This window comes from Dendrobates tinctorius, unplaced genomic scaffold (assembly GCF_039654945.1).
Source record: "Dendrobates tinctorius isolate UK_male_01 unplaced genomic scaffold, ASM3965494v1 ptg000155l, whole genome shotgun sequence".
NCBI lineage: Eukaryota > Metazoa > Chordata > Amphibia > Anura > Dendrobatidae > Dendrobates > Dendrobates tinctorius.
This window is the reverse complement of record NW_027361822.1, coordinates 13,775,055-13,800,839: the sequence shown is the minus strand read 5'-3', so window position 1 is coordinate 13,800,839 and position 25,785 is coordinate 13,775,055. Positions and strand designations below refer to the sequence as shown.

Here is a 25,785-nt window from a genome sequence, read left to right as displayed (position 1 = left end):
TTAGAGAGGTCCTCTGAAGAGGAAGGAAAGCAATTGGATGAGCACTTCACTCCGCAATGGTTAAAGTTTATTTCTCCTTTTCCCTCAAAAGAAGACTTTAAAGAACTAATAACAGAAGTTAAAGACACATACAGGTCAGAAATTGTGTGTGTGAGGCAGGATTTGCAGCTTGACAGGTAGAATTGACTTCCTGGAAGGGGAGCATGATGTAACCAGGTGTCACATGTCTGAGCTCCACCAGTCATCTAATATGAAGCAGAAAATGCTTAGGCTGGTTTCACACTTGCGTTGGGCAGAGCTGCGGAGGGCTGCGTAATTCCTCCAATAAGCCCCGCCCACTGCCGCACCTCTTTAATTCAGCGCCGTCAACATCGCCACGCGTCCTGCGTACCTTTCTTTAACATTGGGTACGCAGGCCATGCGAAAGTATGCGGATGCCTCCGCATGCGTCGTTTTGACACTGCGACGAACACATGTTGCATTTTGTTGCGGTCGGCGCAGCGTCAAAACGACGCATGCGGAGGCATCCGCATACATTCGCATGGCCTGCGTACCCAATGTTAAAGATAGGTACACAGGACGCATACAGACGTAGGTAGAGCTGAATGGAAGAGGTGCGCAGTGGGCGGGGCTTAAAGGAAGAACTCCGCAGCTCTGCTCAACGCAAGTGTGAAACCAGTCTTAAAGATCTTCAAATTCAACTAGAGGACCTTGACAATAGAGGCAGGAGATGTAACACCTGCAGGAAATTTTCACCTCCATATTAGGGGATCAAGTCCCTACGCCCCTTAAGTTTGACCGAGCACACGGGCCTTACAACATAAGGGGACTACACCATTCCCAAGAGACATTATTTGCTGTTTACATGACTTTGAAACCAAAGAAAGAATTATGGTGAAGGCCAGGTACTTGGGAGAGATCAAATTTCAGGATGCTATCATTCAGTTATTTCCGGACTTGTCCAGCATAACCTTGCAAAAAAGAAGGCTCCTCAGGCCCTTGCTATCTGTCTTGAAGGACCTCAAAATGCCTTAAAGGTGGGATTCCCCTTCGCCTTAATGGCCCAGAAAGATGGTGTTTCGGCGACCCTGCGTTCCCTTGAGGATCTTCCAGGCTTCAGTGAAAACCTGGAGCTCCAGGTCCCTAAGATTACAGATTGGGACATACCTCTATCCACGTGGACCCACCACCATCCCCCGGTATGGACCCAGAAACGAAGAAAGAAATGTCTGAGTGGCAGGGGCGGAAAGAGAGGGACAACGGGTCTTCGCTGACACCCCAAATTGAACTCAATGTAATGTTGACCCTTTTCTTTCTAGTTTATAATGCGAAACTTAATTTTTTAAAAGTTGTATTAATATACAAATAAGTATTAGCCGGTGCCAGCTCATCTTTATAATATTTCATAAATGCTTAGAAACTGTTTGCTTTTTCTTTGTATGAAGGCGTGAAATACCGCAAAATATTAATGTTATGTGCCTGGGGAAGCCCTGACTTGTCTTGCGACAGGGGATACTTTTCCCTTTTTTGTTTTACCCCTGTGCGGGTTGGGTACTGGGCCTCGTACCCCTGAAAATCTTTTCTGTGGCTACGGTAATTTTTTTTTCCTGGTGGGATTGATACATTCCACAGGTTTTTACAACAGACCAGGTTCTATATTCCTATAAATTATGGAGCTGCCTATGCAGCATCAATAGTAAAAGATAGAATGTTAAAAATAATAAAAAAAATCGTGATATTCTCACCTTCCGGCAGCCCCCGCAGCGTTCCCAGGCCTCAACGATGCTCCCGGCAAGTCCGGCAAAGTGGCTGACACGCGGGAACGCTGCGTGGGACGCCGGAAGGTGAGAATATCACAATTTATTTTAATTTTTTTTTAAAATGGGATATGGTACCCAAGGCCTGGAGGAGAGTCTCCTCTCCTCCATACCCTGGGTACCATCCACACATTTTCCGCTTACTTTGCTCATGGTGGCCATAGCCACATGCGGAATGTAAGCGGAACAATGCATTCCTATGTGTGTGGAATCCCCGCGATTCCACAAAAAGAATGAGCATGCTGCGTATTTTTCCATGATGCGATTCCACCGCGGAAAAATGCACAGCATTAGCACAGCATGTGCGGAATGCCATGTAATACAATGGGTTGCGGATTTTTAGCGTTTACGCGGCAAAAACGCTAAAAATCCGCAAGGCGTGCACACAGCCTAAATGTATTTCATGAGATAAATGAACACAGACAGCTATTTATATATGTAGACTGGTAATACAATAAATTGGTTTGTTAAGTAGTGGCCAAAAAATGTCTTCAGGTTGAGGTGCCACCTGCAGGTCATTGTGTCTTTCTGCAGGTTTATGAAAATGAATGTTTAAACTGTATTTAGTGATAAAATTGTGAATGTGTGGTTTGTTTGGCTCTTTTCTTGCTGAAGAGAGCAAGTTTACCTTTCAAATGGTGTATCATTTGTGTATGGCACGATGTAATCAGCGAAAAAGCAGTACATGTTTACAAATGTGTTTGCATATGTGACTCACCATTTGTGTGTGTGGGGCGAAGTAATCACCAAAAAAGCAGTGCATGTATACAAATGTGTTTGCATATGTGACTCATCTGCAGTGAAGTGTGCAACCCTCCAATGTGCCTGAAATAGGCTGGGCAAGCACTTTGGCAAGCTGAAAAGCCCCCAAGGCAATTATTTGGATTTGTTTGTGATGACTGTAAGCAGCTTTGTGGTAGTGTGCTTTGGGGTACTGTGGTGCCACCTGCAGGTCATTTTTCCTTACTGCAGGTTTATGAAAATTAATGTTTAAACTGTATTTTATGATCAAATCGTGGATGTGTGGCTTGTTTTGCTACTTTCTTGCTGAAGGGGGCAAGTTTACCTTTCAAATGGTGTATCATTTGTGTGTGTGGGTGGAGTATGAACGGAGATATAAAGTAATCACCAAAAAAAGAGTGTTTAGAAATAATAGCATAGATTTCTATAGCAAATTGTATAATTTACAAGATTCATCCCCTATAAATAAGGCGGACAGAAATGAGACAATTAAGCACTTTTTATAAAAGTGAATCTTCCAGTTCTCCCTTCTGAGGCATTGCCATTCCTAAATTAACAGGTGACGCAAGAGGAAGTGATGAATACTTTGAAGGACCTTCCCTTGGGTAAATCCCCGGGTCCAGACGGGTTGACGTATTTATATTATAAATCCTATGCAGAGAAGCTTTCTCCCCATATGGTTAAATTATTTAACTCATTCTGGAGAGCTCTTGTCATGATCCAGACTGGGTTATGGATCTGGCCTCTCTTTTCCCGGTCTGGTCATGTCAGGGGTTAACTTTCTCTGCATTGTTCCGGTTTCGGGTCTATTTCTCTGCACTGCATCCTGCAGGCAGTGCCAGTTACATTTCCTGCCTACGGAATGTGTGGCTGGCTCTGTAGAAACCCTGATTTGTCCTGCTGCGTTTAGCTGACTTTGCTAGTGTCTGTGCACTCCGCTCCTTCCCGTCCCGACTCTGTGTCCCTGTGTGTTTGGATTCCCCGGTACTCGACTCTGCTTTGGCTCTGACCTGATTCTGTCTCTTCCTTCTGGTACTTCTGCTACGGATTGGTAGTGACCTTGTACTCTCCTCTAACTCTGTTTTCGGGATTCCCATTGGTACTATGCTACTCTCTGGTATCGACCCGGCTTGGATGACTATTCTGCTGCCACCTGGTGGTAGCCTCACTGTAGTTCTGCTGGTCTGCTCTGAGCAGGATCTCTGCCCTCCCTCCACTCTGCTGCTATCTAGTGGAGTTTGTGTTACTCTGCATTGACCTGCAGTGCTGGAGCGTGACAGTTCTTACCCAACTCTGATCCCAAAAGTGGGGAAGGACCCATTAGATTGCTCAAACTATCGTCCAACTGCGTTATTAAATTCTGATCTAAAAATATTCACTAACATATTGGCTAATAGATTAAACTACTGGCTCCCTCAACTTATCAATAAGGACCAAGTGGGATTCGTTCCCTAATCGTCGAGGGAGAAATAACACTAGATGGGTAATAGAAATAAATTACAGTCTATCATACTGAGCCTGGATGCAGAAAAGGCTTTCAACCATCTCAATTGTCTTTCCTATTTGAGACACTGAAGGTTTTTGGCTTCTCGGACCCCTTTCTGGCAGCCATGGGAGCCCTGTATAGTTCCCCTACAGCCTCTATTAAACTTCCATTTATTACTTCTCCCTCATTTAAAATATCAAATGGTACCCGTCAGGGTTGCCCCTTATCCCCCCTATATGTTATGTATTGAACCTCTAGCAGCAAGACGACAAAATCCAAACATATCGGGAATTGAGGTACGGAATAAAATGTTTAAGATCTCCCTATTGGCAGACGATGTGCTTCTAACCCTAACCAACCTCCATATTAAAAAGTATGGGGAACTATTGAGATATAACAATCTAATAATAATAATCTTTATTTTTATATAGCGCTACCATATTCCGCAGCGCTTTACAGTTTGCACACATTATCATCACTGTCCCCGATGGGGCTCACAATCTAAATTCCCTATCAGTATGTCTTTGGAATGTGGGAGGAAACCGGAGTACCCAGAGGAAACCCACGCAAACACGGGGAGAACATACAAACTCCTTGCAGATGTTGTCCTTGGTGGGATTCGAACCCAGGACTCCAGCGCTGCAAGGCTGCAGTGCTATCCACTGAGCCACTGTATAAACTATATACCTCAAAAATGGAAGCCCTCCCATTGAATGTCCCTCCTGATGTACTAGATTACTTAAAACGAAATCTTAAATTCAGATGGAAGCTGGAGGCAATACCTGGGGGGTTAACCTGTCTTCCTCTTATGGTAACATATATAGCACCAACTTCCCACCTCTTCTGAGAAACTTAATGAGACTGATGGATTGGTGGAAACCACTCTCGCTTTCATTGACTGGCCATATTACTTCAGTTAAGATGTCCCTCCTTCCTAAGTTGCTTTATTCTTTTGAGACCTTAACGGTCAGAGTCCCCATGAGCGAACTTAAATCCATCCAAGCAGCTATGCTGAGGTTTATTTGGAATGACAAGCGTCATCGGATATCCAAACGTTGCCTCGTCTCCCTTAAAGCACAAGGGGGTTTATTGGTCCCTGACATTATTAAGTACTACTGGGCTGCTCACCTACGTAGATTTCCCTTGTGGGCCTTGTTATGGGCATACAACAAGTGAACAGAAATAGAAAAATTGTGGTTGGCTACAACTCACCCGAACTCAGTATTATGGTTAAATAAGTTAATTAGAACCCCGGAGGGTCTATTGGGTATTATACGGTTTATGAGGGAGATTTGACTTTCTTGTCTGTGACCGCTCCTGACACTTAGTGCCAGGTGTCAGCTGTCAGAATCAGCTGACACCCAGCGGCGATAGCCCGCACAATCGCTGTGGGTGCAGGCGATCGTGTGGACATAATATTCCATCCCTGGTCAAATAGGCCCAGGGCATATGGATGAAATATTACATCCAATGTCAGAAAGGGGTTAAAAAGGTCCCTTAGTTTGTTTCAGTAGGCTCCACAATCATGGGGAAGACTGCTGATTGACAGATGTTCAGAAAGCAATCATGGACACACTCCACAAGGAGGGTAAGCCACAAAGGTCACTGATAAAAAAAAAGCTGGCTGTTCATAGAGTGCTGCAGCCAAACATATTAATGGAAAGTTGAGTGGAAGGAAAAAGTGTGGTAGAAAAAGCAACCGGTATAAAAGAAAAAAATACTTTTTGACAACCAATGGCGCTGTGTGAGGGTAGAGCAGCTGCAAATTAGCAGACTACGCCACCTATTCATCTGAATATTAAAACAATTAGAAATAAAGCAGGAATTTGCGCTAATAATACCCACATAAAACCACTCTCTATAGGGAAAGCAAAAATTGATGCCAGAGAATATTGATATGCGTCTATGTGAAACAATAATATTGACACCCCTTAGTACTGTGGGGGTGTGCTATAAATAAATATCTCACTGTAAAAAGTGAGTAGCAGTCTAAAAAATATAACCAGTCTCACTGCCCAATAAGCATAAATGAGTCTGTCACTAGAGAGAAAAAAACATGCTGACCGTCCAGGTTACTGTTCATACCATGGGCGATAATAGCAATCTTGAGTTCAGAACATAGCAACTCCTCTCCTGATGGGCTTTGATGAAGTCCAGTGGTGGTGTAATGCTCAGTCCAAAAAAATGCAGGCTAATAGTGGGTAGAATCCAAAAAGGTCACCTCTGCTATAGTCGCGGGCGATGCTCCGGCCGGTAGCAATCGCCCAATTCCCCCGATATTGCGCTGCCCGTTATCAGTGGGACATGCAGCGGGAGACGCGGTTAGTGCCGGCAAGGTACAGGACCTTGCGTGATGTCACAGTCACGTGTTGAGTCACGTGACCGGCTTAGAAAGACTGACAGGATCAACAACCAATCCTACGCGTTTCGGAGGCTTACTGCTTCCTTCCTCAGGGATGATTCCTGTCATTGAGGTGACACATATATACCCAGCCCGTGTGATATATTAGTCCTATTTGTTGAAAGCAAATAGTTCAATCTCGCTATTTAAGCCATTTGGTCTGAGCGTGTTCATTTTAAATATCCAGTCACTTTCTACTTTTGACATTTGTTCAATGAAGTTACCTTTTCTCCAGCTTTTCTTAACTATTTTAATACCGGTTACCGTAATACCCTTAATAGAACCTCCATGATGTGTAACAAAGTGATTAGAAAGAGGATGACCAGTAAATTTATTAGTAATATTGCGAAGATGTTCAGCAATTCGTACCCACATTGGACGAATAGTTCTTCCAATGTATAGTTTACCACATGGACAGATTACCCCATATATAACCCCTTTTGTATTGCAATCAATGAAATCAATTATATTGTTCTCAATACCTTTATTAATAATCATTTTTTGTTTCTTAGTGTTTAATTTTTTACATGGTCCACATTTCTTACATGGGAAAAAAACGCTAAGAAGGTCTCGTTCACCATTAACTTTTCTATTTGGAACTCTTGGGATTGAAGGTGCTATCAAATTCCCAAGATTATTTGCCTTCCGAAAAACAAATCTAGGGTACGTGGGCAGTAATTCCCCAATAATTTTGTCATTTTGTAAGATATTCCAATGTCTACTAACAATATTCCTAATGATCCTGACATTGGAATTGTATTGTAAAATAATCGGAATTTCATTCTTGACAAAAAAATCATTAGGAATACGTTCTTTTATAGGGTCCAATAGTTGGTCTCTTGGTATTTTTCTAACCATTTCTGTAGTTTTTTCCAATGCTTTTACATCATATCCCTTATATTTAAACTTAATATTCATGGACTCTGCTTCTTTTTCAAAATCCTGCTGTTTAGAGCAGTTTCTATGCGCTCTAATGAGCTGACTCTTAGGGACATTAAGAAGCCATTTCGGAAGGTGACAGCTATCTAGAGAAATAAAATTTTTTGAATCCGTAGGTTTGTGATATACTTGGGTCTGAATGGAATTCTCCTCAATAAAAATCCTCAAATCTAAAAAATGTAGCTCTTTGTGACTGATGTTGGCAGTGAAGTTTAAAAAATAACAATTTTTATTTAGATCACTTAAAAATTCATTTAATAAAATATCACCCCCTGACCAAATGAAAAAAATGTCGTCGATAAAGCGACGCCATAGCACCAAATTTGACCGTAATTCCCCATCCGTATAAATGGTCTCAAGTTCCCATTTTCCCACATAAAGGTTAGCATAGCTAGGGGCAAATCTTGTGCCCATAGCTGTGCCCCATTTCTGGGAGTAGTAGTTCACCCCAAATTTAAAGTAATTGTGCGTTAGGATGAATTCAATACAATCCAGAATAAATTCTCTCTGTTCCTTGGGTATCGCACTATCCTTGGACAAAAAGAACTCGGCTGATTCACACCCTTTTTTATTTTGTATCACAGTGTATAATGAAGTGATATCCAGGGTCCCCATAATATAGTGGTCCTGCCATACCACATTTATTAAAAGTTTCAAAATGTGGGCACTATCCTTTAAATACATAGGGAGAGTGGGAATCAATTTTTGTAAATGACAATCCACATATTTCGATAAGTTGGATGTAAGACCCCCTATAGCCGATATGATAGGTCTTCCCGGTGGGTTAGTTGGGTTCTTATGCACCTTTGGTAAGTAATAGAAATATGGAACCCTTGGAAATGGGGTATTAATAAAATCCCTCTCCTGCTTATTTAAAAAGCCTTTTTCAAAGCCATTTCTTATAAGCTCACCCATTTCTTTAATATAGGAATCTGAAGGATCGTTTTCCATTAATTGATATGTCCGTGTATCCCCTAAAATACGCAAGGCTTCATTTTGATAATCTGTCGTGTTCAAAATCACGATACCACCCCCCTTGTCGGCAGGCCTAATAGTGATATTTTTGTTATTTTATATTTGTCTGATGGCCTTCTCTTCTTCCTTTGACAGATTATGCTTAAATTTGTTGCACCTTTTGTCTGAAACCTTCCTAATGTCTTGTATAACATTATTCTGAAAGGCGTCAAATGCCTTTCAGAATAATAAAAAATAAAAAATCCCTCCCAAATTTTCTCTCTAGTGACAGACTCATTTATGCTTATTGGGCAGTGAGACTGGTTATATTTTTGTAGACTGCTACTCACTTTTTACAGTGAGATATTTATTTATAGCACACCCCCACAGTACTAAGGGGTGTCAATATTATTGTTTCACATAGACGCATATCAATATTCTCTGGCATCAATTTTTGCTTTCCCTATAGAGAGTAGTTTTATGTGGGTATTATTAGCGCAAATTCCTGCTTTATTTCTAATTGTTTTAATATTCAGACGAATAGGTGGCGTAGTCTGCTAATTTGCAGCTGCTATACCCTCACACAGCGCCATTGGTTGTCAAAAAGTATTTTTTTCATTTATGATAATTTGCCACTATTTCAGCTAGGCTGCTGTGTTTTTATCCATTTAAGGTATTTGTTTTTATTTTTTCACATATTTATTATACACATTTTTCTACCCTTCTAAGGATCTAAAAATGACTAATTTATGGTCAGATAGGAAGGAAAGGATCTATAATATACAAAAATTCTTTCATTTACCACAACAAGGTTCACCCATTGTTTCTACAAAAGAAGACCTTGATTTGGTTATTAAAAAACTAAAATATTTGGAACAATATTTAATAAAATAAATGAGGGATCTGTGGGAAATAGCCACATTGGAGAGCTATTTATCATTTAATTGTATACCCAAAGGTTTAGTGGTCTATAAGCCCTTAACAGGTGACATAGGTGATCCAGATACTAAATTGGAGTGGGATGCTATGTTTGAGGATTTTTCTAAACGGACTGTGTCATTTATAATAGAGAAGAGAAAAACTGGCTTGATGACGATCCGCCAGGAAATCTCAAAACTCTTTGAAGATTTAAAACCTTATGAGCTACATCCAGAAATTATTCACTTATCTAACAACATCAGAAAAAGGATAAAATCCAAGGAAAAAGAAATTATAGAAAGGAAACGTAGAAAATTTGGGAGGGATTTTTTGACTGCTGGTAATAATTTGCATAAAGACAGTCATAACCCCCCATTCAAATCCCCCAGTTTATTGGTAACCCTTGATGAGACACAGGGGGTTGAGAACTCTTTTCTATCTTCAAGTGACAGGTTCTCTATACATCTAACTTCTAATTTTGAGCAACCGACGAATAGTGCGATTGTTGAGAACAATAATTGTATGGATTCTAATATAGAAAATATGAATAATGTAGAAGACCCCTCAGCTAACTCTACACCGTTGCCTTCAGTTAGCACACATAATAGGTTTTCAACGTTAGAGAATATGGGGATGATTGCTTCAAGTCCCGGTCATGAGCAGATTCACCAACCACCTATAATGAAAAAGACAAATAGCAATAGTGCTACATGTATCAAAGATCCTAAGAGAGCACAGCTGAAAACGAAGCAAAGCCATCTTCCGTTTTTACAGTTGGCCCAAAAAAAACGCGTAAAAGAGGTTGTAGGGGCGGGAAATCTACCAAAAAAAAGAATAAATTACCATCATCGCAAATAACCCCTCCTGCTCCTCATCAACAAAAAATTTTCAATCTTAGTGATCACACACTTGGGGACAATGAGATTTGTCTATTAAATAAAGGCTTAAAATATGCTCCTAGTGTAGGATTTAATAAATTTCAGGCATTTGTTGGTATTAAAATGTTTATGAGAAAACTGGCTATAAAAAAATATTACATTAAGAAAAGACTATCCGGTACTGATTTGGTAGATCAACCAACTACAGCGAATGTATATATACACACTGGATTAAGAAAAAAATCCAACTTTAATCCTATTCAGGAGTATTCTGAGGCATTTGACGCCTTTCAGAATAATGTTATACAAAACATTAGGAAGGTTTCAGACAAAAGGTGCAACAAATTTAAGCATAATCTGTCAAAGGAAGAAGAGAAGGCCATCAGACAAATACAAAATAACAAAAATATCACTATTAGGCCTGCCGACAAGGGGGGTGGTATCGTGATTTTGAACACGACAGATTATCAAAATGAAGCCTTGCGTATTTTAGGGGATACACGGACATATCAATTAATGGAAAACGATCCTTCAGATTCCTATATTAAAGAAATGGGTGAGCTTATAAGAAATGGCTTTGAAAAAGGCTTTTTAAATAAGCAGGAGAGGGATTTTATTAATACCCCATTTCCAAGGGTTCCATATTTCTATTACTTACCAAAGGTGCATAAGAACCCAACTAACCCACCGGGAAGACCTATCATATCGGCTATAGGGGGTCTTACATCCAACTTATCGAAATATGTGGATTGTCATTTACAAAAATTGATTCCCACTCTCCCTATGTATTTAAAAGATAGTACCCACATTTTGAAACTTTTAAAAAATGTGGTATGGCAGGACCACTATATTATGGGGACCCTGGATATCACTTCATTATACACTGTGATACAAAATAAAAAAGGGTGTGAATCAGCCGAGTTCTTTTTGTCCAAGGATAGTGCGATACCCAAGGAACAGAGAGAATTTATTCTGGATTGTATTGAATTCATCCTAACGCACAATTACTTTAAATTTGGGGTGAACTACTACTCCCAGAAATGGGGCACAGCTATGGGCACAAGATTTGCCCCTAGCTATGCTAACCTTTATGTGGGAAAATGGGAACTTGAGACCATTTATACGGATGGGGAATTACGGTCAAATTTGGTGCTATGGCGTCGCTTTATCGACGACATTTTTTTCATTTGGTCAGGGGGTGATATTTTATTAAATGAATTTTTAAGTGATCTAAATAAAAATTGTTATTTTTTAAACTTCACTGCAAACATCAGTCACAAAGAGCTAAATTTTTTAGATTTGAGGATTTTTATTGAGGAGAATTCCATTCAGACCCAAGTATATCACAAACCTACGGATTCAAAAAATTTTATTTCTCTAGATAGCTGTCACCTTCCGAAATGGCTTCTTAAAGTCCCTAAGAGTCAGCTCATTAGAGCGCATAGAAACTGCTCTAAACAGCAGGATTTTGAAAAAGAAGCAGAGTCCATGAATATTAAGTTTAAATATAAGGGATATGATGTAAAAGCATTGGAAAAAACTACAGAAATGGTTAGAAAAATACCAAGAGACCAACTATTGGACCCTATAAAAGAACGTATTCCTAATGATTTTTTTGTCAAGAATGAAATTCCGATTATTTTACAATACAATTCCAATGTCAGGATCATTAGGAATATTGTTAGTAGACATTGGAATATCTTACAAAATGACAAAATTATTGGGGAATTACTGCCCACGTACCCTAGATTTGTTTTTCGGAAGGCAAATAATCTTGGGAATTTGATAGCACCTTCAATCCCAAGAGTTCCAAATAGAAAAATTAATGGTAAACGAGACCTTCTTAGCGTTTTTTTCCCATGTAAGAAATGTGGACCATGTAAAAAATTAAACACTAAGAAACAAAAAATGATTATTAATAAAGGTATTGAGAACAATATAATTGATTTCATTGATTGCAATACAAAAGGGGTTATATATGGGGTAATCTGTCCATGTGGTAAACTATACATTGGAAGAACTATTCGTCCAATGTGGGTACGAATTGCTGAACATCTTCGCAATATTACTAATAAATTTACTGGTCATCCTCTTTCTAATCACTTTGTTACACATCATGGAGGTTCTATTAAGGGTATTACGGTAACCGGTATTAAAATAGTTAAGAAAAGCTGGAGAAAAGGTAACTTCATTGAACAAATGTCAAAAGTAGAAAGTGACTGGATATTTAAAATGAACACGCTCAGACCAAATGGCTTAAATAGCGAGATTGAACTATTTGCTTTCAACAAATAGGACTAATATATCACACGGGCTGGGTATATATGTGTCACCTCAATGACAGGAATCATCCCTGAGGAAGGAAGCAGTAAGCCTCCGAAACGCGTAGGATTGGTTGTTGATCCTGTCAGTCTTTCTAAGCCGGTCACGTGACTCAACACGTGACTGTGACGTCACGCAAGGTCCTGTACCTTGCCGGCACTAACCGCGTCTCCCGCTGCATGTCCCACTGATAACGGGCAGCGCAATATCGGGGGAATTGGGCGATTGCTACCGGCCGGAGCATCGCCCGCGACTATAGCAGAGGTGACCTTTTTGGATTCTACCCACTATTAGCCTGCATTTTTTTGGACTGAGCATTACACCACCACTGGACTTCATCAAAGCCCATCAGGAGAGGAGTTGCTATGTTCTGAACTCAAGATTGCTATTATCGCCCATGGTATGAACAGTAACCTGGACGGTCAGTATGTTTTTTTCTCTCTAGTGACAGACTCATTTATGCTTATTGGGCAGTGAGACTGGTTATATTTTTTAGACTGCTACTCACTTTTTACAGTGAGATATTTAATTTATAGCACACCCCCACAGTACTAAGGGGTGTCAATATTATTGTTTCACATAGACGCATATCAATATTCTCTGGCATCAATTTTTGCTTTCCCTATAGAGAGTGGTTTTATGTGGGTATTATTAGCGCAAATTCCTGCTTTATTTCTAATTGGTATAAAAGAAAAGGCCATTCAAAAACTTGGGGGAGATTTACAAAGAGTGGACTGCTGCTGGAGTCATTGGTTCAAGAGCCACCACACACAGACGTATCTAGGACATGGGCTACAAGTGTTGAATTTTCTTGTGTCAAGGCACCCATGACCAACAGACAACGCCAGAAGCGACTTACCTGAGCCAAGGAGAAAAAGAACTGGACTGTTGCTCAGTGGTCCAAGGTTGTTTTCAGATGTAAGTAAATTTTGCATTTCATTTGGAAATCAAGGTCCCAGTGTCTGGAGGAAGAGGGGAGAGACACAATCTAAGCTGCTTGAGGTCTAGTGTGAAGTTTCCACAATCATTGATGGTTTGGGGAGCCATGTCATCTGCTGGTGTAGGCCCACTGTGTTTTATCAAGACCAAAGTCAGCGCAATCGTCTACCAGGAAATTTAAGAGCACTTCATGATTCCCTCTGCCGACAAGCTTTTTGGAGAAGGAAATTTCATTTTCCAGCAGGATTTGGCTCCTGTCCACACTGCCAAAAGTACCAATACCTGGTTTAAAAACAAACAGTATCACTGTGCTTGATTGGCCAGCAAATTCACCTGACCTTAACCCCATACAGAATCTATGAGGTATCAGCAAGAGGAAAATGAGAGACACCAGACCCAGCAATGATTAGTTGAAGGCTGATATCATAGCAACCTGGGCTTCCATAACACCTCAGCAGTACCACAGGCTGATCACCTCCATGCTACGCCGCATTGATACAGTAATTGATGCAAAAGGAGCCCCGACTAAGTAATGAGTGAATTAACCAAACATACATTTCAGTAGGCCAACATTTTGGATTTTAAAATCATTTTTCAAGCTGGTGTTATAAAGTATTCTAATTTACTGAGATAATGACATTTGGGTTTTCATTGGCTGTAAGCCATAATCATTAACATTAAAAGAAATAAACACTTGAAATAGATCACTCTGTAATGACTCTATAGAATATATGCGATTCACTTTTTGTATTGAAGAACTGAAATAAATTAACTTTTTGAGGATATTCTAATTTAGTGAGAAGTACTTTTACATCTGGTGATAAATCTACCTGAAGATTTCTGGGTGAAGAGCCCTCTCTACTGCAGGTAGCTGATGGTGACTTAAAAAAATCAGGTTTCCCAGATGTTGCCCCCTCGTATATGAACTGTAGAGATTACAGAAACCTTGTCCTCTGTCCAATCCAGAATTCCTGCGACCTGCGCCGTAGCTGATAGGAATCCTATGCCCCCTAGTGATACAGGCCACAGCAGTAGTATTGTCTGAACTCTGATCGGCAACCCCTGGATTAAGTGCTGCCAATGTAAAAGAGGCAGATGGACAGTTCTGAGCTCCAGCATATTGACTGAGAGAAGTCTCTCCCTGCCTGCTCCAAACCCCCTGAACCGTCAAGTGAAAGAAGACTGCTCCCCAGCCGGACAGACTGGCATCCATGGTGAGCTATTGCCACTAAACGGGATGAAAAAAAAAAATCGACCCCGAGTTAACATGGGCGACGTCAATCACCACCTGAGAGACTGGCGACAATGAAGGGGTGAGTCGAATAGGCTGATCCAGGTGCTGCATTGATCTGTCCCAAGAGGCTAGGAGCGTGTTCTGCAGAGGCGTTGAGCGAAATAGAGCAAACTGCACTGCATCCAAAGTAGCCACCATCTTAGACAGGACCTTCATGCAAAATCGAAGGGATATCCTGCCCTGTCATTTCAAATTTCAGATGGAAGACTGAAGCAATAATTTCTTTTCCTCTGAAACAAATACCGATGTCTGAACAGTGTTGAACATCATTCCCAGAAACTGTAGCCGCTGTTTTGGAACTATGAGAGACTTTGTCCTATTGACAATCCAACCGAATCGCACCAGAGTCTGAAGAACAATCTGTAGGCTCTCTAGATTTTGCAAAAAGAATGGTGCTTTGACAAGAGTATCATCCAGATAGGGCAAAACAATAATCCAATTGGACCGTGGTAGTGCCATAACCGGGGCCAGGATCTTTGTGGATACCTTGGGTGCTGTGGCCAGCCTGAATGGGAGAGCCCTGAACTGATAGGTATAAATCGCTAATGGATTGGAAAAGTTGTCACATGCAAATAAGCATCTCGAATATCTATTGAAGAAAGAAATTCCCCAGCTTCCATGGATGCAACTACTGAATGGAGCAACTTCATTTTGAAGTGACGAAGCCAAATCTATTTGTTCAGGTGTCTAAAAACTAAAATAGGCCACACTGAGGCATTATTCTTGGGTATTACAAATAATTTTGATTAAAACCCCCTGAAGTTCTCTGAAGTGGAAAAACCTACAATCACCCCTGCCTGAAGAAGGGAGCTATCACCTGGTCGAAACTCTATTCTGTAACTCGTAAAGATGACCTCCTTGTCCTAAAGATCGCTGATTGCCACCAGCCATGCCTTCCGAAAAAGAAGGAGGCGAACACCCATCTCGGAAGAATCCCCGAGTGGGGGCCATCCATCAAGCATTGACCTTCCTGCCACCTCTGGACAAAAAGGGTCTGGCTCCTGATGGAGAAGGGCATACAATGGGAGTGTCTCTAAAGGTAGATCTACTGGGTTCTTGGGAGACCTTTACTCTAACCTGCCAACCTGACTCGTCCACTGCAGGAAATTAATGAAAGGGATCGACCAGCAATGCCCCAGTCCTCTGAAAAGAACTTTGTCATAAATGCCTAACTCATGCTATTACCACCTCGGAAACCCAAGTAACAGAAAAGGCTGGGCAAAGGGCGACACCTGCTGCCTCAAAAGCGGACCTGGCCACAGACTCTATATGTCTATCAGTGGGGTCTCTACGTGCAGCAATAACGTCAAAAGGTAGAGTGGTCACTCTAGATAAGCGAGACACTGAAGTATGTACCACCAATGGAGTAGACCAAGCGGCCACTAGCTCTGCTGGAAAGAATATAAAACCTCCATACAGCTATGCTTTTGAAAACGTCTGTCTGGGTGTTCCCATGCCTTTTATTACACTTCTGTAAATTCCTCATGGTTAGAAAGAGATCTAGGTAGGCTTATCCCTCCTAAAAAAAACCTGTTTCGGTAACAGAAGGGGGCAGAACAGATGTCACTCCCAGAGAAGCGTCCACAGTAGACACATAACTGTCTGCCATTTTTCTCAGATCGCCCATCTGATATGGATCTAGAACAGTTTCTGCACTAGAATTGGATTCTGAGCACAGAATGAAGTGAATCCACCATGAAGGAGAGAACATAATACAATAGCAAAGGTTTATAACAACATCCTGTACATGACAGTGCATAAACCAAGTGCTGTTAATCCTGGACAAATAAAAGGATCAGTCGCTACCAATCTATTACTTGTACATCCCGTAATGTCATCTACTATGCCACATGTCCCTGTTCCCTAATTTATGTACGACTCACCACCCGACAACTGAAGGTGAGGATCAGGGAACATGTTTTAGGCATACAAGCCGCGGCCAATGAAGATCTACATTTACTCAAAACGCTACCTAGGCATTTCAAGATCGATCATAACTGTGACAGTAGTGGGCTAAAAGTAAAGGGTATAGACATGGTTGATGTGGGGATTCAGGGTGGGAGAATTTCCCAACGTCTGTCCCAAAGAGAGACGCGGTGGATATGGACCTTAAACAAAGTGCATCCTCATGAATTAAATAATAGTTTGTCATATATTCCATTCCTGTGATTATTTGGTCCGCTTTGGAACTGTGCTTTGGCACGCATTGGTGGAGCCGTTTTTATTATATACGAGGGGGGATCCAAAAGTAATGATAATCGGTTATTTCTATTGCACACAGAAATTAAAATAAAATGTTTTCTTCTCTCTTAGGTACCCACTAGTCCAGGAAAAAAAAAATCACTTAAATAGGCCACGATTCCCGGGAGCTACATTCATTTGAATATGAACTGCCAAGGAGTGAACATCAAAATGGAAAAAAACGAGCTCAGAGCTGTCATCAAATACCTCTACTTGAAAAAAATGTCTACCAAAGACATACACAGTGACTTGGTGGAAACATTGGGGGACTCTTCTCCTCCATATTCCACAGTTGCACGCTGGGCCAAGGAATTTAAGCTGGGAAGAACATCGACGGAAGATGAACATCGCGAAGGACGCCCATCCACGTCCCTCAATAAAGAAAACGTGAAAAAAGTTGAAGATGTGTTGGCAGATCGAAGAGTGACTATCAGGCATGTAGCTGAGGTCACAGGGATCTCATATGGCAGTATTGAAAGAATCCTTGCAAAAGAATTGCATATGAGAAAGGTCTCTGCACGTTGGGTGCCAAAAATGTTAACCGACGAGCAAAAGAAAAAACGAGTTGACATTTCAATAGCAAATCTCGAAAAGTTCCAAGCAGACAAGGAGAATTTTTTGTCACGTTTTTTGACCATGGATGAGACCTGGATCCACCACTTTGATCCCGAAACTAAACAACAATCGATGACATGGGAACGAGCCGACGAACCGACGCCGAAGAAATTCAAAGTGTCAAGCTCAGCAGGGAAGGTTACGGCGCCCGTTTTTTGGGACACTGAAGGAATTATTACGGTGGACTATTTGGAGAAGGGAGCCACTATTACGGGCTCCTACTACGCAGAACAAATAAGAAGATTGCGGGAGGCTATCCAGGAGAAAAGGCGCGGCAAACTGCGGGCTGGAGTGCTGTTTCACCAAGATAACGCACCAGCTCACAAAGCTGCAGTTGCCATGGCTACCATTCAAGAAGCGGGCTTTGAACTGGTGGAACACCCCCCTTATTCACCAGAACTAGCCCCCAGTGACTTCTCTCTCTTTCCTCGGCTCAAGGAACACCTCCGGGGCAAGAAATTTGACGACAATAGCGACGTGATAACCGCTGTTGGGGAGTTTTTTGAGGGTCAAGATCAAGAATTTTTTTCGAAGGGAATTCTAAGTTTAGAAAAGAGATGGACTAAATGTATAGACTTGTTAGGAGACTATGTATAAAAATATATTTTTTTTTTTTACTATATTCATTGTGTTTATTATTGATTATCATTACTTTTGGATCGCCCCTCGTATTTTGTTTTTAACATGCTTTTTCTTTTTAGATTTGTACTTTATACTACCTGGGCTGGAATTGGCCCGGAACATCTCTATCCACCGTTTATGCCCCTTATGGAGGAAGAATTTTGTGTTATCATTTGATATACTTTGTGAAATATGTATCTGGTATCTGCCGTTATCTTTAATACATTGTATGCAAACGCTGCTTTATTTTGTTTTTGTTTATTTGTTTTATGTCTTCTTACTCATTGCTATCTGTGTATAACATCTGATATGGCTAATGGATTATATACTGATCCTTTATGTATTATAGATGTAATGTGGCATAAGGGACATCATTAGTACTATTTCTATTTTACCTTTGTAGATATGATACGGTTAATGATATATTAATAAGATAAGATAAGATAATCCTTTAATCGTCCCACCATGGGGAAATTCAGAGCATTACAGCAGCAAGGCAGGAACAAGTACAGATACAGATGCATAAAGGCATTACATTGACAGTAGGTAGGTACATATACGAAAAAAAAAAAAAAAAATGTAACCGGACTGTCACAACTTTGGATCTATCAGTTCTCTGTTTGGGTCGTTCTCCGTTTTGGACAGTGCTGGTTATACAGCCTAACTGCAGCAGGAAGGAAGGACTTTTGATAGCGCTCCCTCTCACATTTAGGATGAAGTAGCCGGTCACTGACAGTACTGCACATCTTTGTCACGGTCTCATGCATGGGATGGAATCATTCTGCACCATGTAGCTCACCTTGGCCAGTATCCTCCTGTCGCCTACTTCCTGAACTGGGTCAAGGGGGCATCCCAGGACAGAGCTGGCCCTTCTAATCAGTTTGTCCAGCCTATTCCTGTCCCTGGTTGATATGCCACTACCCCAGCACGCCACACCAAAGAAGATGACTGATGCCACAACAGAGCTGAAGAAGGATGCAAGGAGTGCCCCTCTAACTCCGAAGGCTCTCAGCCTTCTGAGCAGATAAAGCCTGCTTTGGCCCTTCCTGTACACTGCATCCACGTGATGGGCCCAGTCAAGCTTATTATTGAGGATCACACCAAGGTACTTATAGGTGTCGACTATCTCAATGTCATTTCCCTGAATGTTCACCACTACTGGTGGATTTTTGCCCTTGCGACAGTCCACCACCAATTCCTTGGTCTTCCCGGAATTAATCCTAAGGTGGTTCCTATGACACCACTCCACAAAAGCTTGGTTAGTATCTCTGTACTCTCTTTCATCTCCTCCTGTGATGAGGCCTACTATTGCAGAGTCATCAGAATACTTCTGCAAGTAACAGCTAGATGAGCTGCACCTAAAATCCGCAGAGTACAGTGTGAAGAGAAAAGGGGCAAGAACTGTACCTTGAGGTGCCCCTGTATTGCAGATCACTGTGTCTGACACACTGTCCTGAACCTTTACAAACTGAGGTCGGTTCGTGAGGTAGTTAAGGATCCAGGTGGAGAGTTGGAGGTCCACACCAACAAGGCCCAGCTTGTCTTGTAATAACTAATGATGTTTCCCCATATGATCTGTGGTGGATGGAACTGACGTGACGGCGGCTCTGCGCGTCATGCCCCGGCATGCTTGATGGTCTCGGCGTCTCTATGTGTGAGGGGGAGTGCCTGGTTTCCACCTGGCGCCTCCCACTGCATGACGCGGCGTCCAGGGTTGCCATGGCGTCGCATGCGTCACTTCCGGTCCGCGTCACGGACACTTCCGGTCCGGCGATATTTAAACCGAGGGTTTTAATTCACTCCACGCCCCCACACGAAGGAGTACATCTCCGAAATGTGCGTCGGGGTGACGCGCGGACCGCCCGGCCATCCAAATTCTCGATACTGGAGGTAATACTTATCTGGGGTTGTTTACCCCTATTTGGGTGGGTGTTACTATGTGTCCCCTCTTGGGGTGGGTAATTTGCCTCATTTATGTGACGCTCTCTCACCGGCTATGTCCTTGACTTTGTAGGGATTTTGTGTTAATTGGCCATATTTGTATTTTGGCCGTGCCGTCTTAATTATGATAGGCAAATATACATATATACATATGAATTGATCTAGGCATATACCTGTCTTAGTACAGAGGTCCTTTTGATGCCGTTGCGAGGGAGTCACATATTTCATTTTGCTCACTAGTGGATTTCATTATATCCTCTTACATTGTACCGGATAGTACATTAATATGTTCTCCATACCTCCGACCATTGGTTGTCATTTATATTATTATTAAGATATTTCAATCTACTTTATGGCCGTGGTTAGGCTTGCGCGTCCTCTAGCACTGCTGCATTTTCGTTTGTTCCTTTGCACATGTTCCCCATTTCTGTCATTTTCCCTTAATAAAGGAGATATATTTTTGCTAATTTTGGATCTTTGGTCGTATGTTTATGTGGTTTCCACACTCCCACTTCATGAAGGAGAGAATCAATCTCGGAGCTTCCAACGTAACGGTGATCGGGACAAAGAGGTAACCCGCAGCTGGCTGACCGCTTTCATGACCAGCCATTCTGGTAAAGGTTGGCTAGAGGATCCGACTTACAGTGGTGATCACCGCTCCTGGGACGGAAGTAGTCACCGGCAATTGTTCCACAACTGTAACCAGCGTCCTGGACACCCAGGTTAGTTCGGCTACAGACTGACCTAAAAATCATGAGCCCAAGCAGAAGGGGCCATATTCTCCTCAGATGTCATAAAGGTCCTCTGTGCGGTTACCAGCAAGGAAACAGAAGGGGTACATGCGGTACAATAGGCTACAGACTGATCGGTGGAAAACTTACTATTACAAGACATACAAACATAGTGGCAAGAGCAGACTGCACTAATGGGCGTGCACGATCCTCTCTAGATTTACACATTATAAAGAAAAGGCAAAACTAAAATAGAAGACTCCACTAAACAGTGACACAAAAACCTTTAGATGCTTGAGTACCCTGTATCAGCCCCCAGTAGCCAACAGTCTATCATATTTATGTTACAGGAGGAATCGGTTCCCCATGAGAGCCTGCTAACCCACAAGGATGAAGACGCCGAGGTGCTTCACACCATATTAACAGTGCCTCATTGGAGCCAGTAAGAGGAAGGGGTGGAACCAGAGAGATGGGAACATGGAGCGCCTAAACACAGATTTGCTGAAATATACTACCAGCCAATTGGCTAGCGCTCCTACAGCCACACGCCACCCCCCAGACCTCCACCACAGCCAGCTACCGTCCGGCCCACATAGAGAGCCCGAAGATACCCAGGCAGCAGCGTGGCAAAACCCCACTTTAGCCCACCACCTTTCTAATAACATACCAACTAAGGCCTTCACAGGATTATATCTGAACACCCGTCGGCGTGTGCGCCACATTGGATTCCTGAACCTTTCTGGTAATGTACATCTCATGCTTTGTTGTACCTCCTTTGATTCTCATTTGACCTCTTTGGTTTTCACAGTCATGGCTTGGTCTCTATGCTGTTCGTTGGTATGTACTATCTAATCAGCATTAGAAATTTTTGTGAATTTGTTCCGCTTCTGTGCGATTCATGATTTTATACATACGCTTCGGAATTATTGCATCTATATGGAATTTATATGACATACAGTAGGTAGGGTTATGTGCACGCATTCCTATATACCATTCAACACAGATTCCATGATTCTTGACATCTCTCATCATCATTTTTTTACTTTAGGTTTTTGTATACATATTTATATTAGACATTGGTCTTTGTGACCGATTGGAGTATCCCCTTACTGTCAATATACATCTTTTTTTCCTACCTATATATACACACATATAAACTACCCTCTAGATGGTCCGGGTCACATCTTATTAACCATTTGTACATCTTCATGTACAGTCATATGTTAAAGTTTGGGCACCCCTATTAATGTTAACCTTTTTCCTTTATAACAATTTTGTTTTTTGCAACAGCTATTTCAGTTTCATATATCTAATAACTGATGGACTCAGTTATATTTCTGGATTCAAATGAGGTTTATTGTACTAACAGAAAGTGTGCAATCTGCATTTAAACAAAATTTGACCGGTGCAAAAGTATGGGCACCCTTATCATTTTCTTGATTTGAACACTGCTAACTACTTTTTACTGACTTCCTGAAGCACTACATTGGTTTTGTAACCTCATTGAGCTTTGAACTTCATAGCCAGGTGTATCAAATCATGAGAAAAGGTATTTAAGGTGGCCACTTGCAAGTAGTTCTCCTATTTGATTCTCCTATGAAGAGTGGCATCATGGGCTCCTCAAAACAACTCTCAAATGATCTGAAAACAAAGATTATTCAACATAGCTTTTCAGGGGAAGGATACAAAAAGTTGTCTCAGAGATTTAACCTGTCAGTTTCCACTGTGAGGAACATAGTAAGGAAATGGAAGAACACAGGTACAGTTCTTGTTAAGCCCAGAAGTGGCAGGCCAAGAAAAATATCAGAAAGGCAGAGAAGAAGAATGGTGAGAACAGTCAAGGACAATCCACAGACCACCTCCAAAGACCTGCAGCATCATCTTGCTGCAGATGGTGTCACTGTGCATCGGTCAACAATACAGCGCACTTTGCACAAGGAGAAGCTGTATGGGAGAGTGATGCGAAAGAAGCCGTTTCTGCAAGCACGCCACAAACAGAGTCGCCTGAGGTATGCAAAAGCACATTTGGACAAGCCAGTTACATTTTGGAAGAAGGTCCTGTGGACTGATGAAACAAAGATTGAGTTGTTTGGTCATACAAAAAGGCGTTATGCATGGAGGCTAAAAAACACAGCATTCCAAGAAAAACACTTGCTACCCACAGTAAAATTTGGTGGAGGTTCCATCATGGTTTGGGGCTGTGTGGCCAATGCCGGCACCGGGAATCTTGTTAAAGTTGAGGGTCGCATGGATTCAACTCAGTATCAGCAGATTCTTGACAATAATGTGCAAGAATCAGTGACGAAGTTACGCAGGGGATGGATATTTCAGCAAGACAATGATCCAAAACACCGCTCCAAATCTACTCAGGCATTCATGCAGAGGAACAATTACAATGTTCTGGAATGGCCATCCCAGTCCCCAGACCTGAATATCATTGAACATCTGTGGGATGATTTGAAGCGGGCTGTCCATGCTCGACGACCATCAAACTTAACTGAACTGAAATTGTTTTGTAAAGAGGAATGGTCACAAATGCCTTCATCCAGGATCCAGGAACTCAATAGCTACAGGAAGCGACTAGAGGCTGTTATTTTTGCAAAAGGAGGATCTACGAAATATTAATGTCACTTTTATGTTGAGGTGCCCATACTTTTGCACCGGTCAAATTTTGTTAAAATGCAGATTGCACATTTTCTGTTAGTACAATAAACCTCATTTGAATCCAGAAATATAACTGAGTCCATCAGTTATTAGATATATGAAACTGAAATAGCTGTTGCAAAAACCAAAATTGTTATAAAGAAAAAAGGTTAACATTAATAGGGGTGCCCAAACTTTAACATATGACTGTATTTTAACCTGTGTGGTGCACCAGCTGTTGTTGTGATATGTTGTTGCCAATTACATAAATAAAGCATTTTTTTTCATTTTCTCATTCATGTGTTATACTTAACTATGACGTAAAAAAGGGGAGAAGCCAGCGCTGCCTATGGTCAAAACGCAATACATAAAGTGGATATGCACATATTGATTTCTAACTGTAATTTAAAATGAGACATTTAGCAAACAATTGATCAATTCTTTGAGCCACCCCGTCATGCCAAGGGATTCTCATATGGGGCAGTCCTACTCTACTTTTATATATTCGCTGTGCTATTACGGCCTCCTAAATGTATTAAAAGCAAGACTATATTAAATGCAAAATGTACATGAAGCGTTTCTGAATCACTCCCATGGCGCCAGAAAAAGCGAGCGCAGATAAAGGCTGAACAAGTCCCGACCTGGACATTTCAGATCTAACCTCCACCGTGGTCGGGTGGCTCAAAGAATTGATCAATTGTTTGCTAAATGTCTCATTTTAAAGTACAGTTAGAAATCAATATGTGAATATGCACTTTATGTATTGCGTTCTGACCATAGGCAGCGCTGGCTTCTCCCCTTTTTTATTTGATATTGGTTTGTGGCTGACCACCACTTTTTGCCGTGCAAGCTGGGTTATGCAAGCCATTCTTTCTGTCTTTATTGTGATTGATCTAGGTAGCTGTACACACATACAGCAGCCCTACCCTGCCCCAGGCTCTATTTGATTATGCACCTGTGTCTGGGCCTGTTTCAGCTTTCATATGTAATTGCTGGTTTGGCAGTGTGGAGGTCAGATCTGAAATGTCCATGTCCGGACCTGGTCGGCCTTTATCTGCGCTTGCCCTTTCTGGCGCCATGGAAGTGATTCAGAAATGCTTCAGGTACACTTTGCATTTAATATAGTCTTGCTTTAAATACATTTAGAAGGCCGTAATGGCACATTGAATATAAAAAACGTAGAGTAGGACTGCCCCATATGAGAATGCCGTTGACGTGGCGGGGTGGCTCAAAGAATTGATCAATTGTTGCAGTGCGCAGGTGCCGGGAAAGGTCAGAGAGGTCCGGCGCCTGTGCACTGCAGTACTTTACTCCGCCCTCAACAGGGCAGAGAAAGTACTCCTGCGCAGGAGCGCAGCATGAAGCAAGGAGGAGGACGTCATCTCTAGAAGATGGGAGGCGCCGGACCGGACCGCGACACCCATCCGACCGGACCGGACCCCCGGGTGAGTATAATATAACTTGCTTTTCTTATCTTTCAGATTACATCGGGGGCTTATCTACTGCATTACAGAATGCTGTAGCTAAGCCCATGATGGCGGTGGCCGCATCTTATAGGCCAAAAATGGGGTGACAGACTCCCTTTAAAGTACAGTTAGAAATCAATATGTGCATATGCACTTTATGTATTGTGTTCTGTCCAAAGGTAACGCGGGCTTCTCCCCTTTTTTACTTAATTATGACCTCATGTTCATTGCTTTATTTCTCTTGGGCCTTCAAAGAACTGAGTAAGCCTGGCTCTAGCAGGCGAAGTACGGTATGCTGGGGAGGAGCCAATTTTATTTAAATGCAATATTAGCATCAGCAACCAGGTGGCAGCAGAACGTGATTATGTGTCACGCAATAACACGAACGAGAAAACAAGACTGAACACAAGACCTTCACAGCCATCAATACATCATAGGGGGGGATCTTATGACCCATTCTCTCCATCTACCTGATGATCCTGAGGAACATTGGGATTTTCTTGTTTACAGTCCTGAGGAAGAAGAGGATGGGGACATCTCTCTGGTGTTGTCCTCTTACTGGACAGAACTAGAGGAAACACATACGGGGACGGAATTCTTTATTTACATACAGATAATTATAGGCCGTGTGTATTTAGTCCTGTCTATTACCTGGTGATGTGAGGGGCTGGGGAACCTCCATCATGACGTCCTTGTACAGGTCTCTGTGTCCTTCTAAATACTTCCACTCCTCCATGGAGAAATAGACGGCGACATCCTGACACCTTATAGAAACCTGAAACACACAATGATACCGTCATTCCCCCGATCCCTTCATAGCATTACTGTATAATGTCCC

At 41.8% G+C, this 25,785-nt stretch overlaps 1 protein-coding gene across 1 annotated transcript in view; it reads right to left on the bottom strand.

Moving 5' to 3' along the window:
* LOC141051034 (uncharacterized) overlaps positions 1-25,785 on the bottom strand; it is a 102,632-nt gene that overhangs the window by 49,661 nt on the left and 27,186 nt on the right. The window contains exons 4-5 of the mRNA XM_073547833.1: positions 25,599-25,722; positions 25,418-25,515 (exon numbers count right to left, since the gene is read on the bottom strand). Of these exons, the coding sequence (XP_073403934.1) occupies positions 25,418-25,515; positions 25,599-25,722 (222 nt within the window). The remainder of the gene's footprint in view (positions 1-25,417; positions 25,516-25,598; positions 25,723-25,785) is intronic.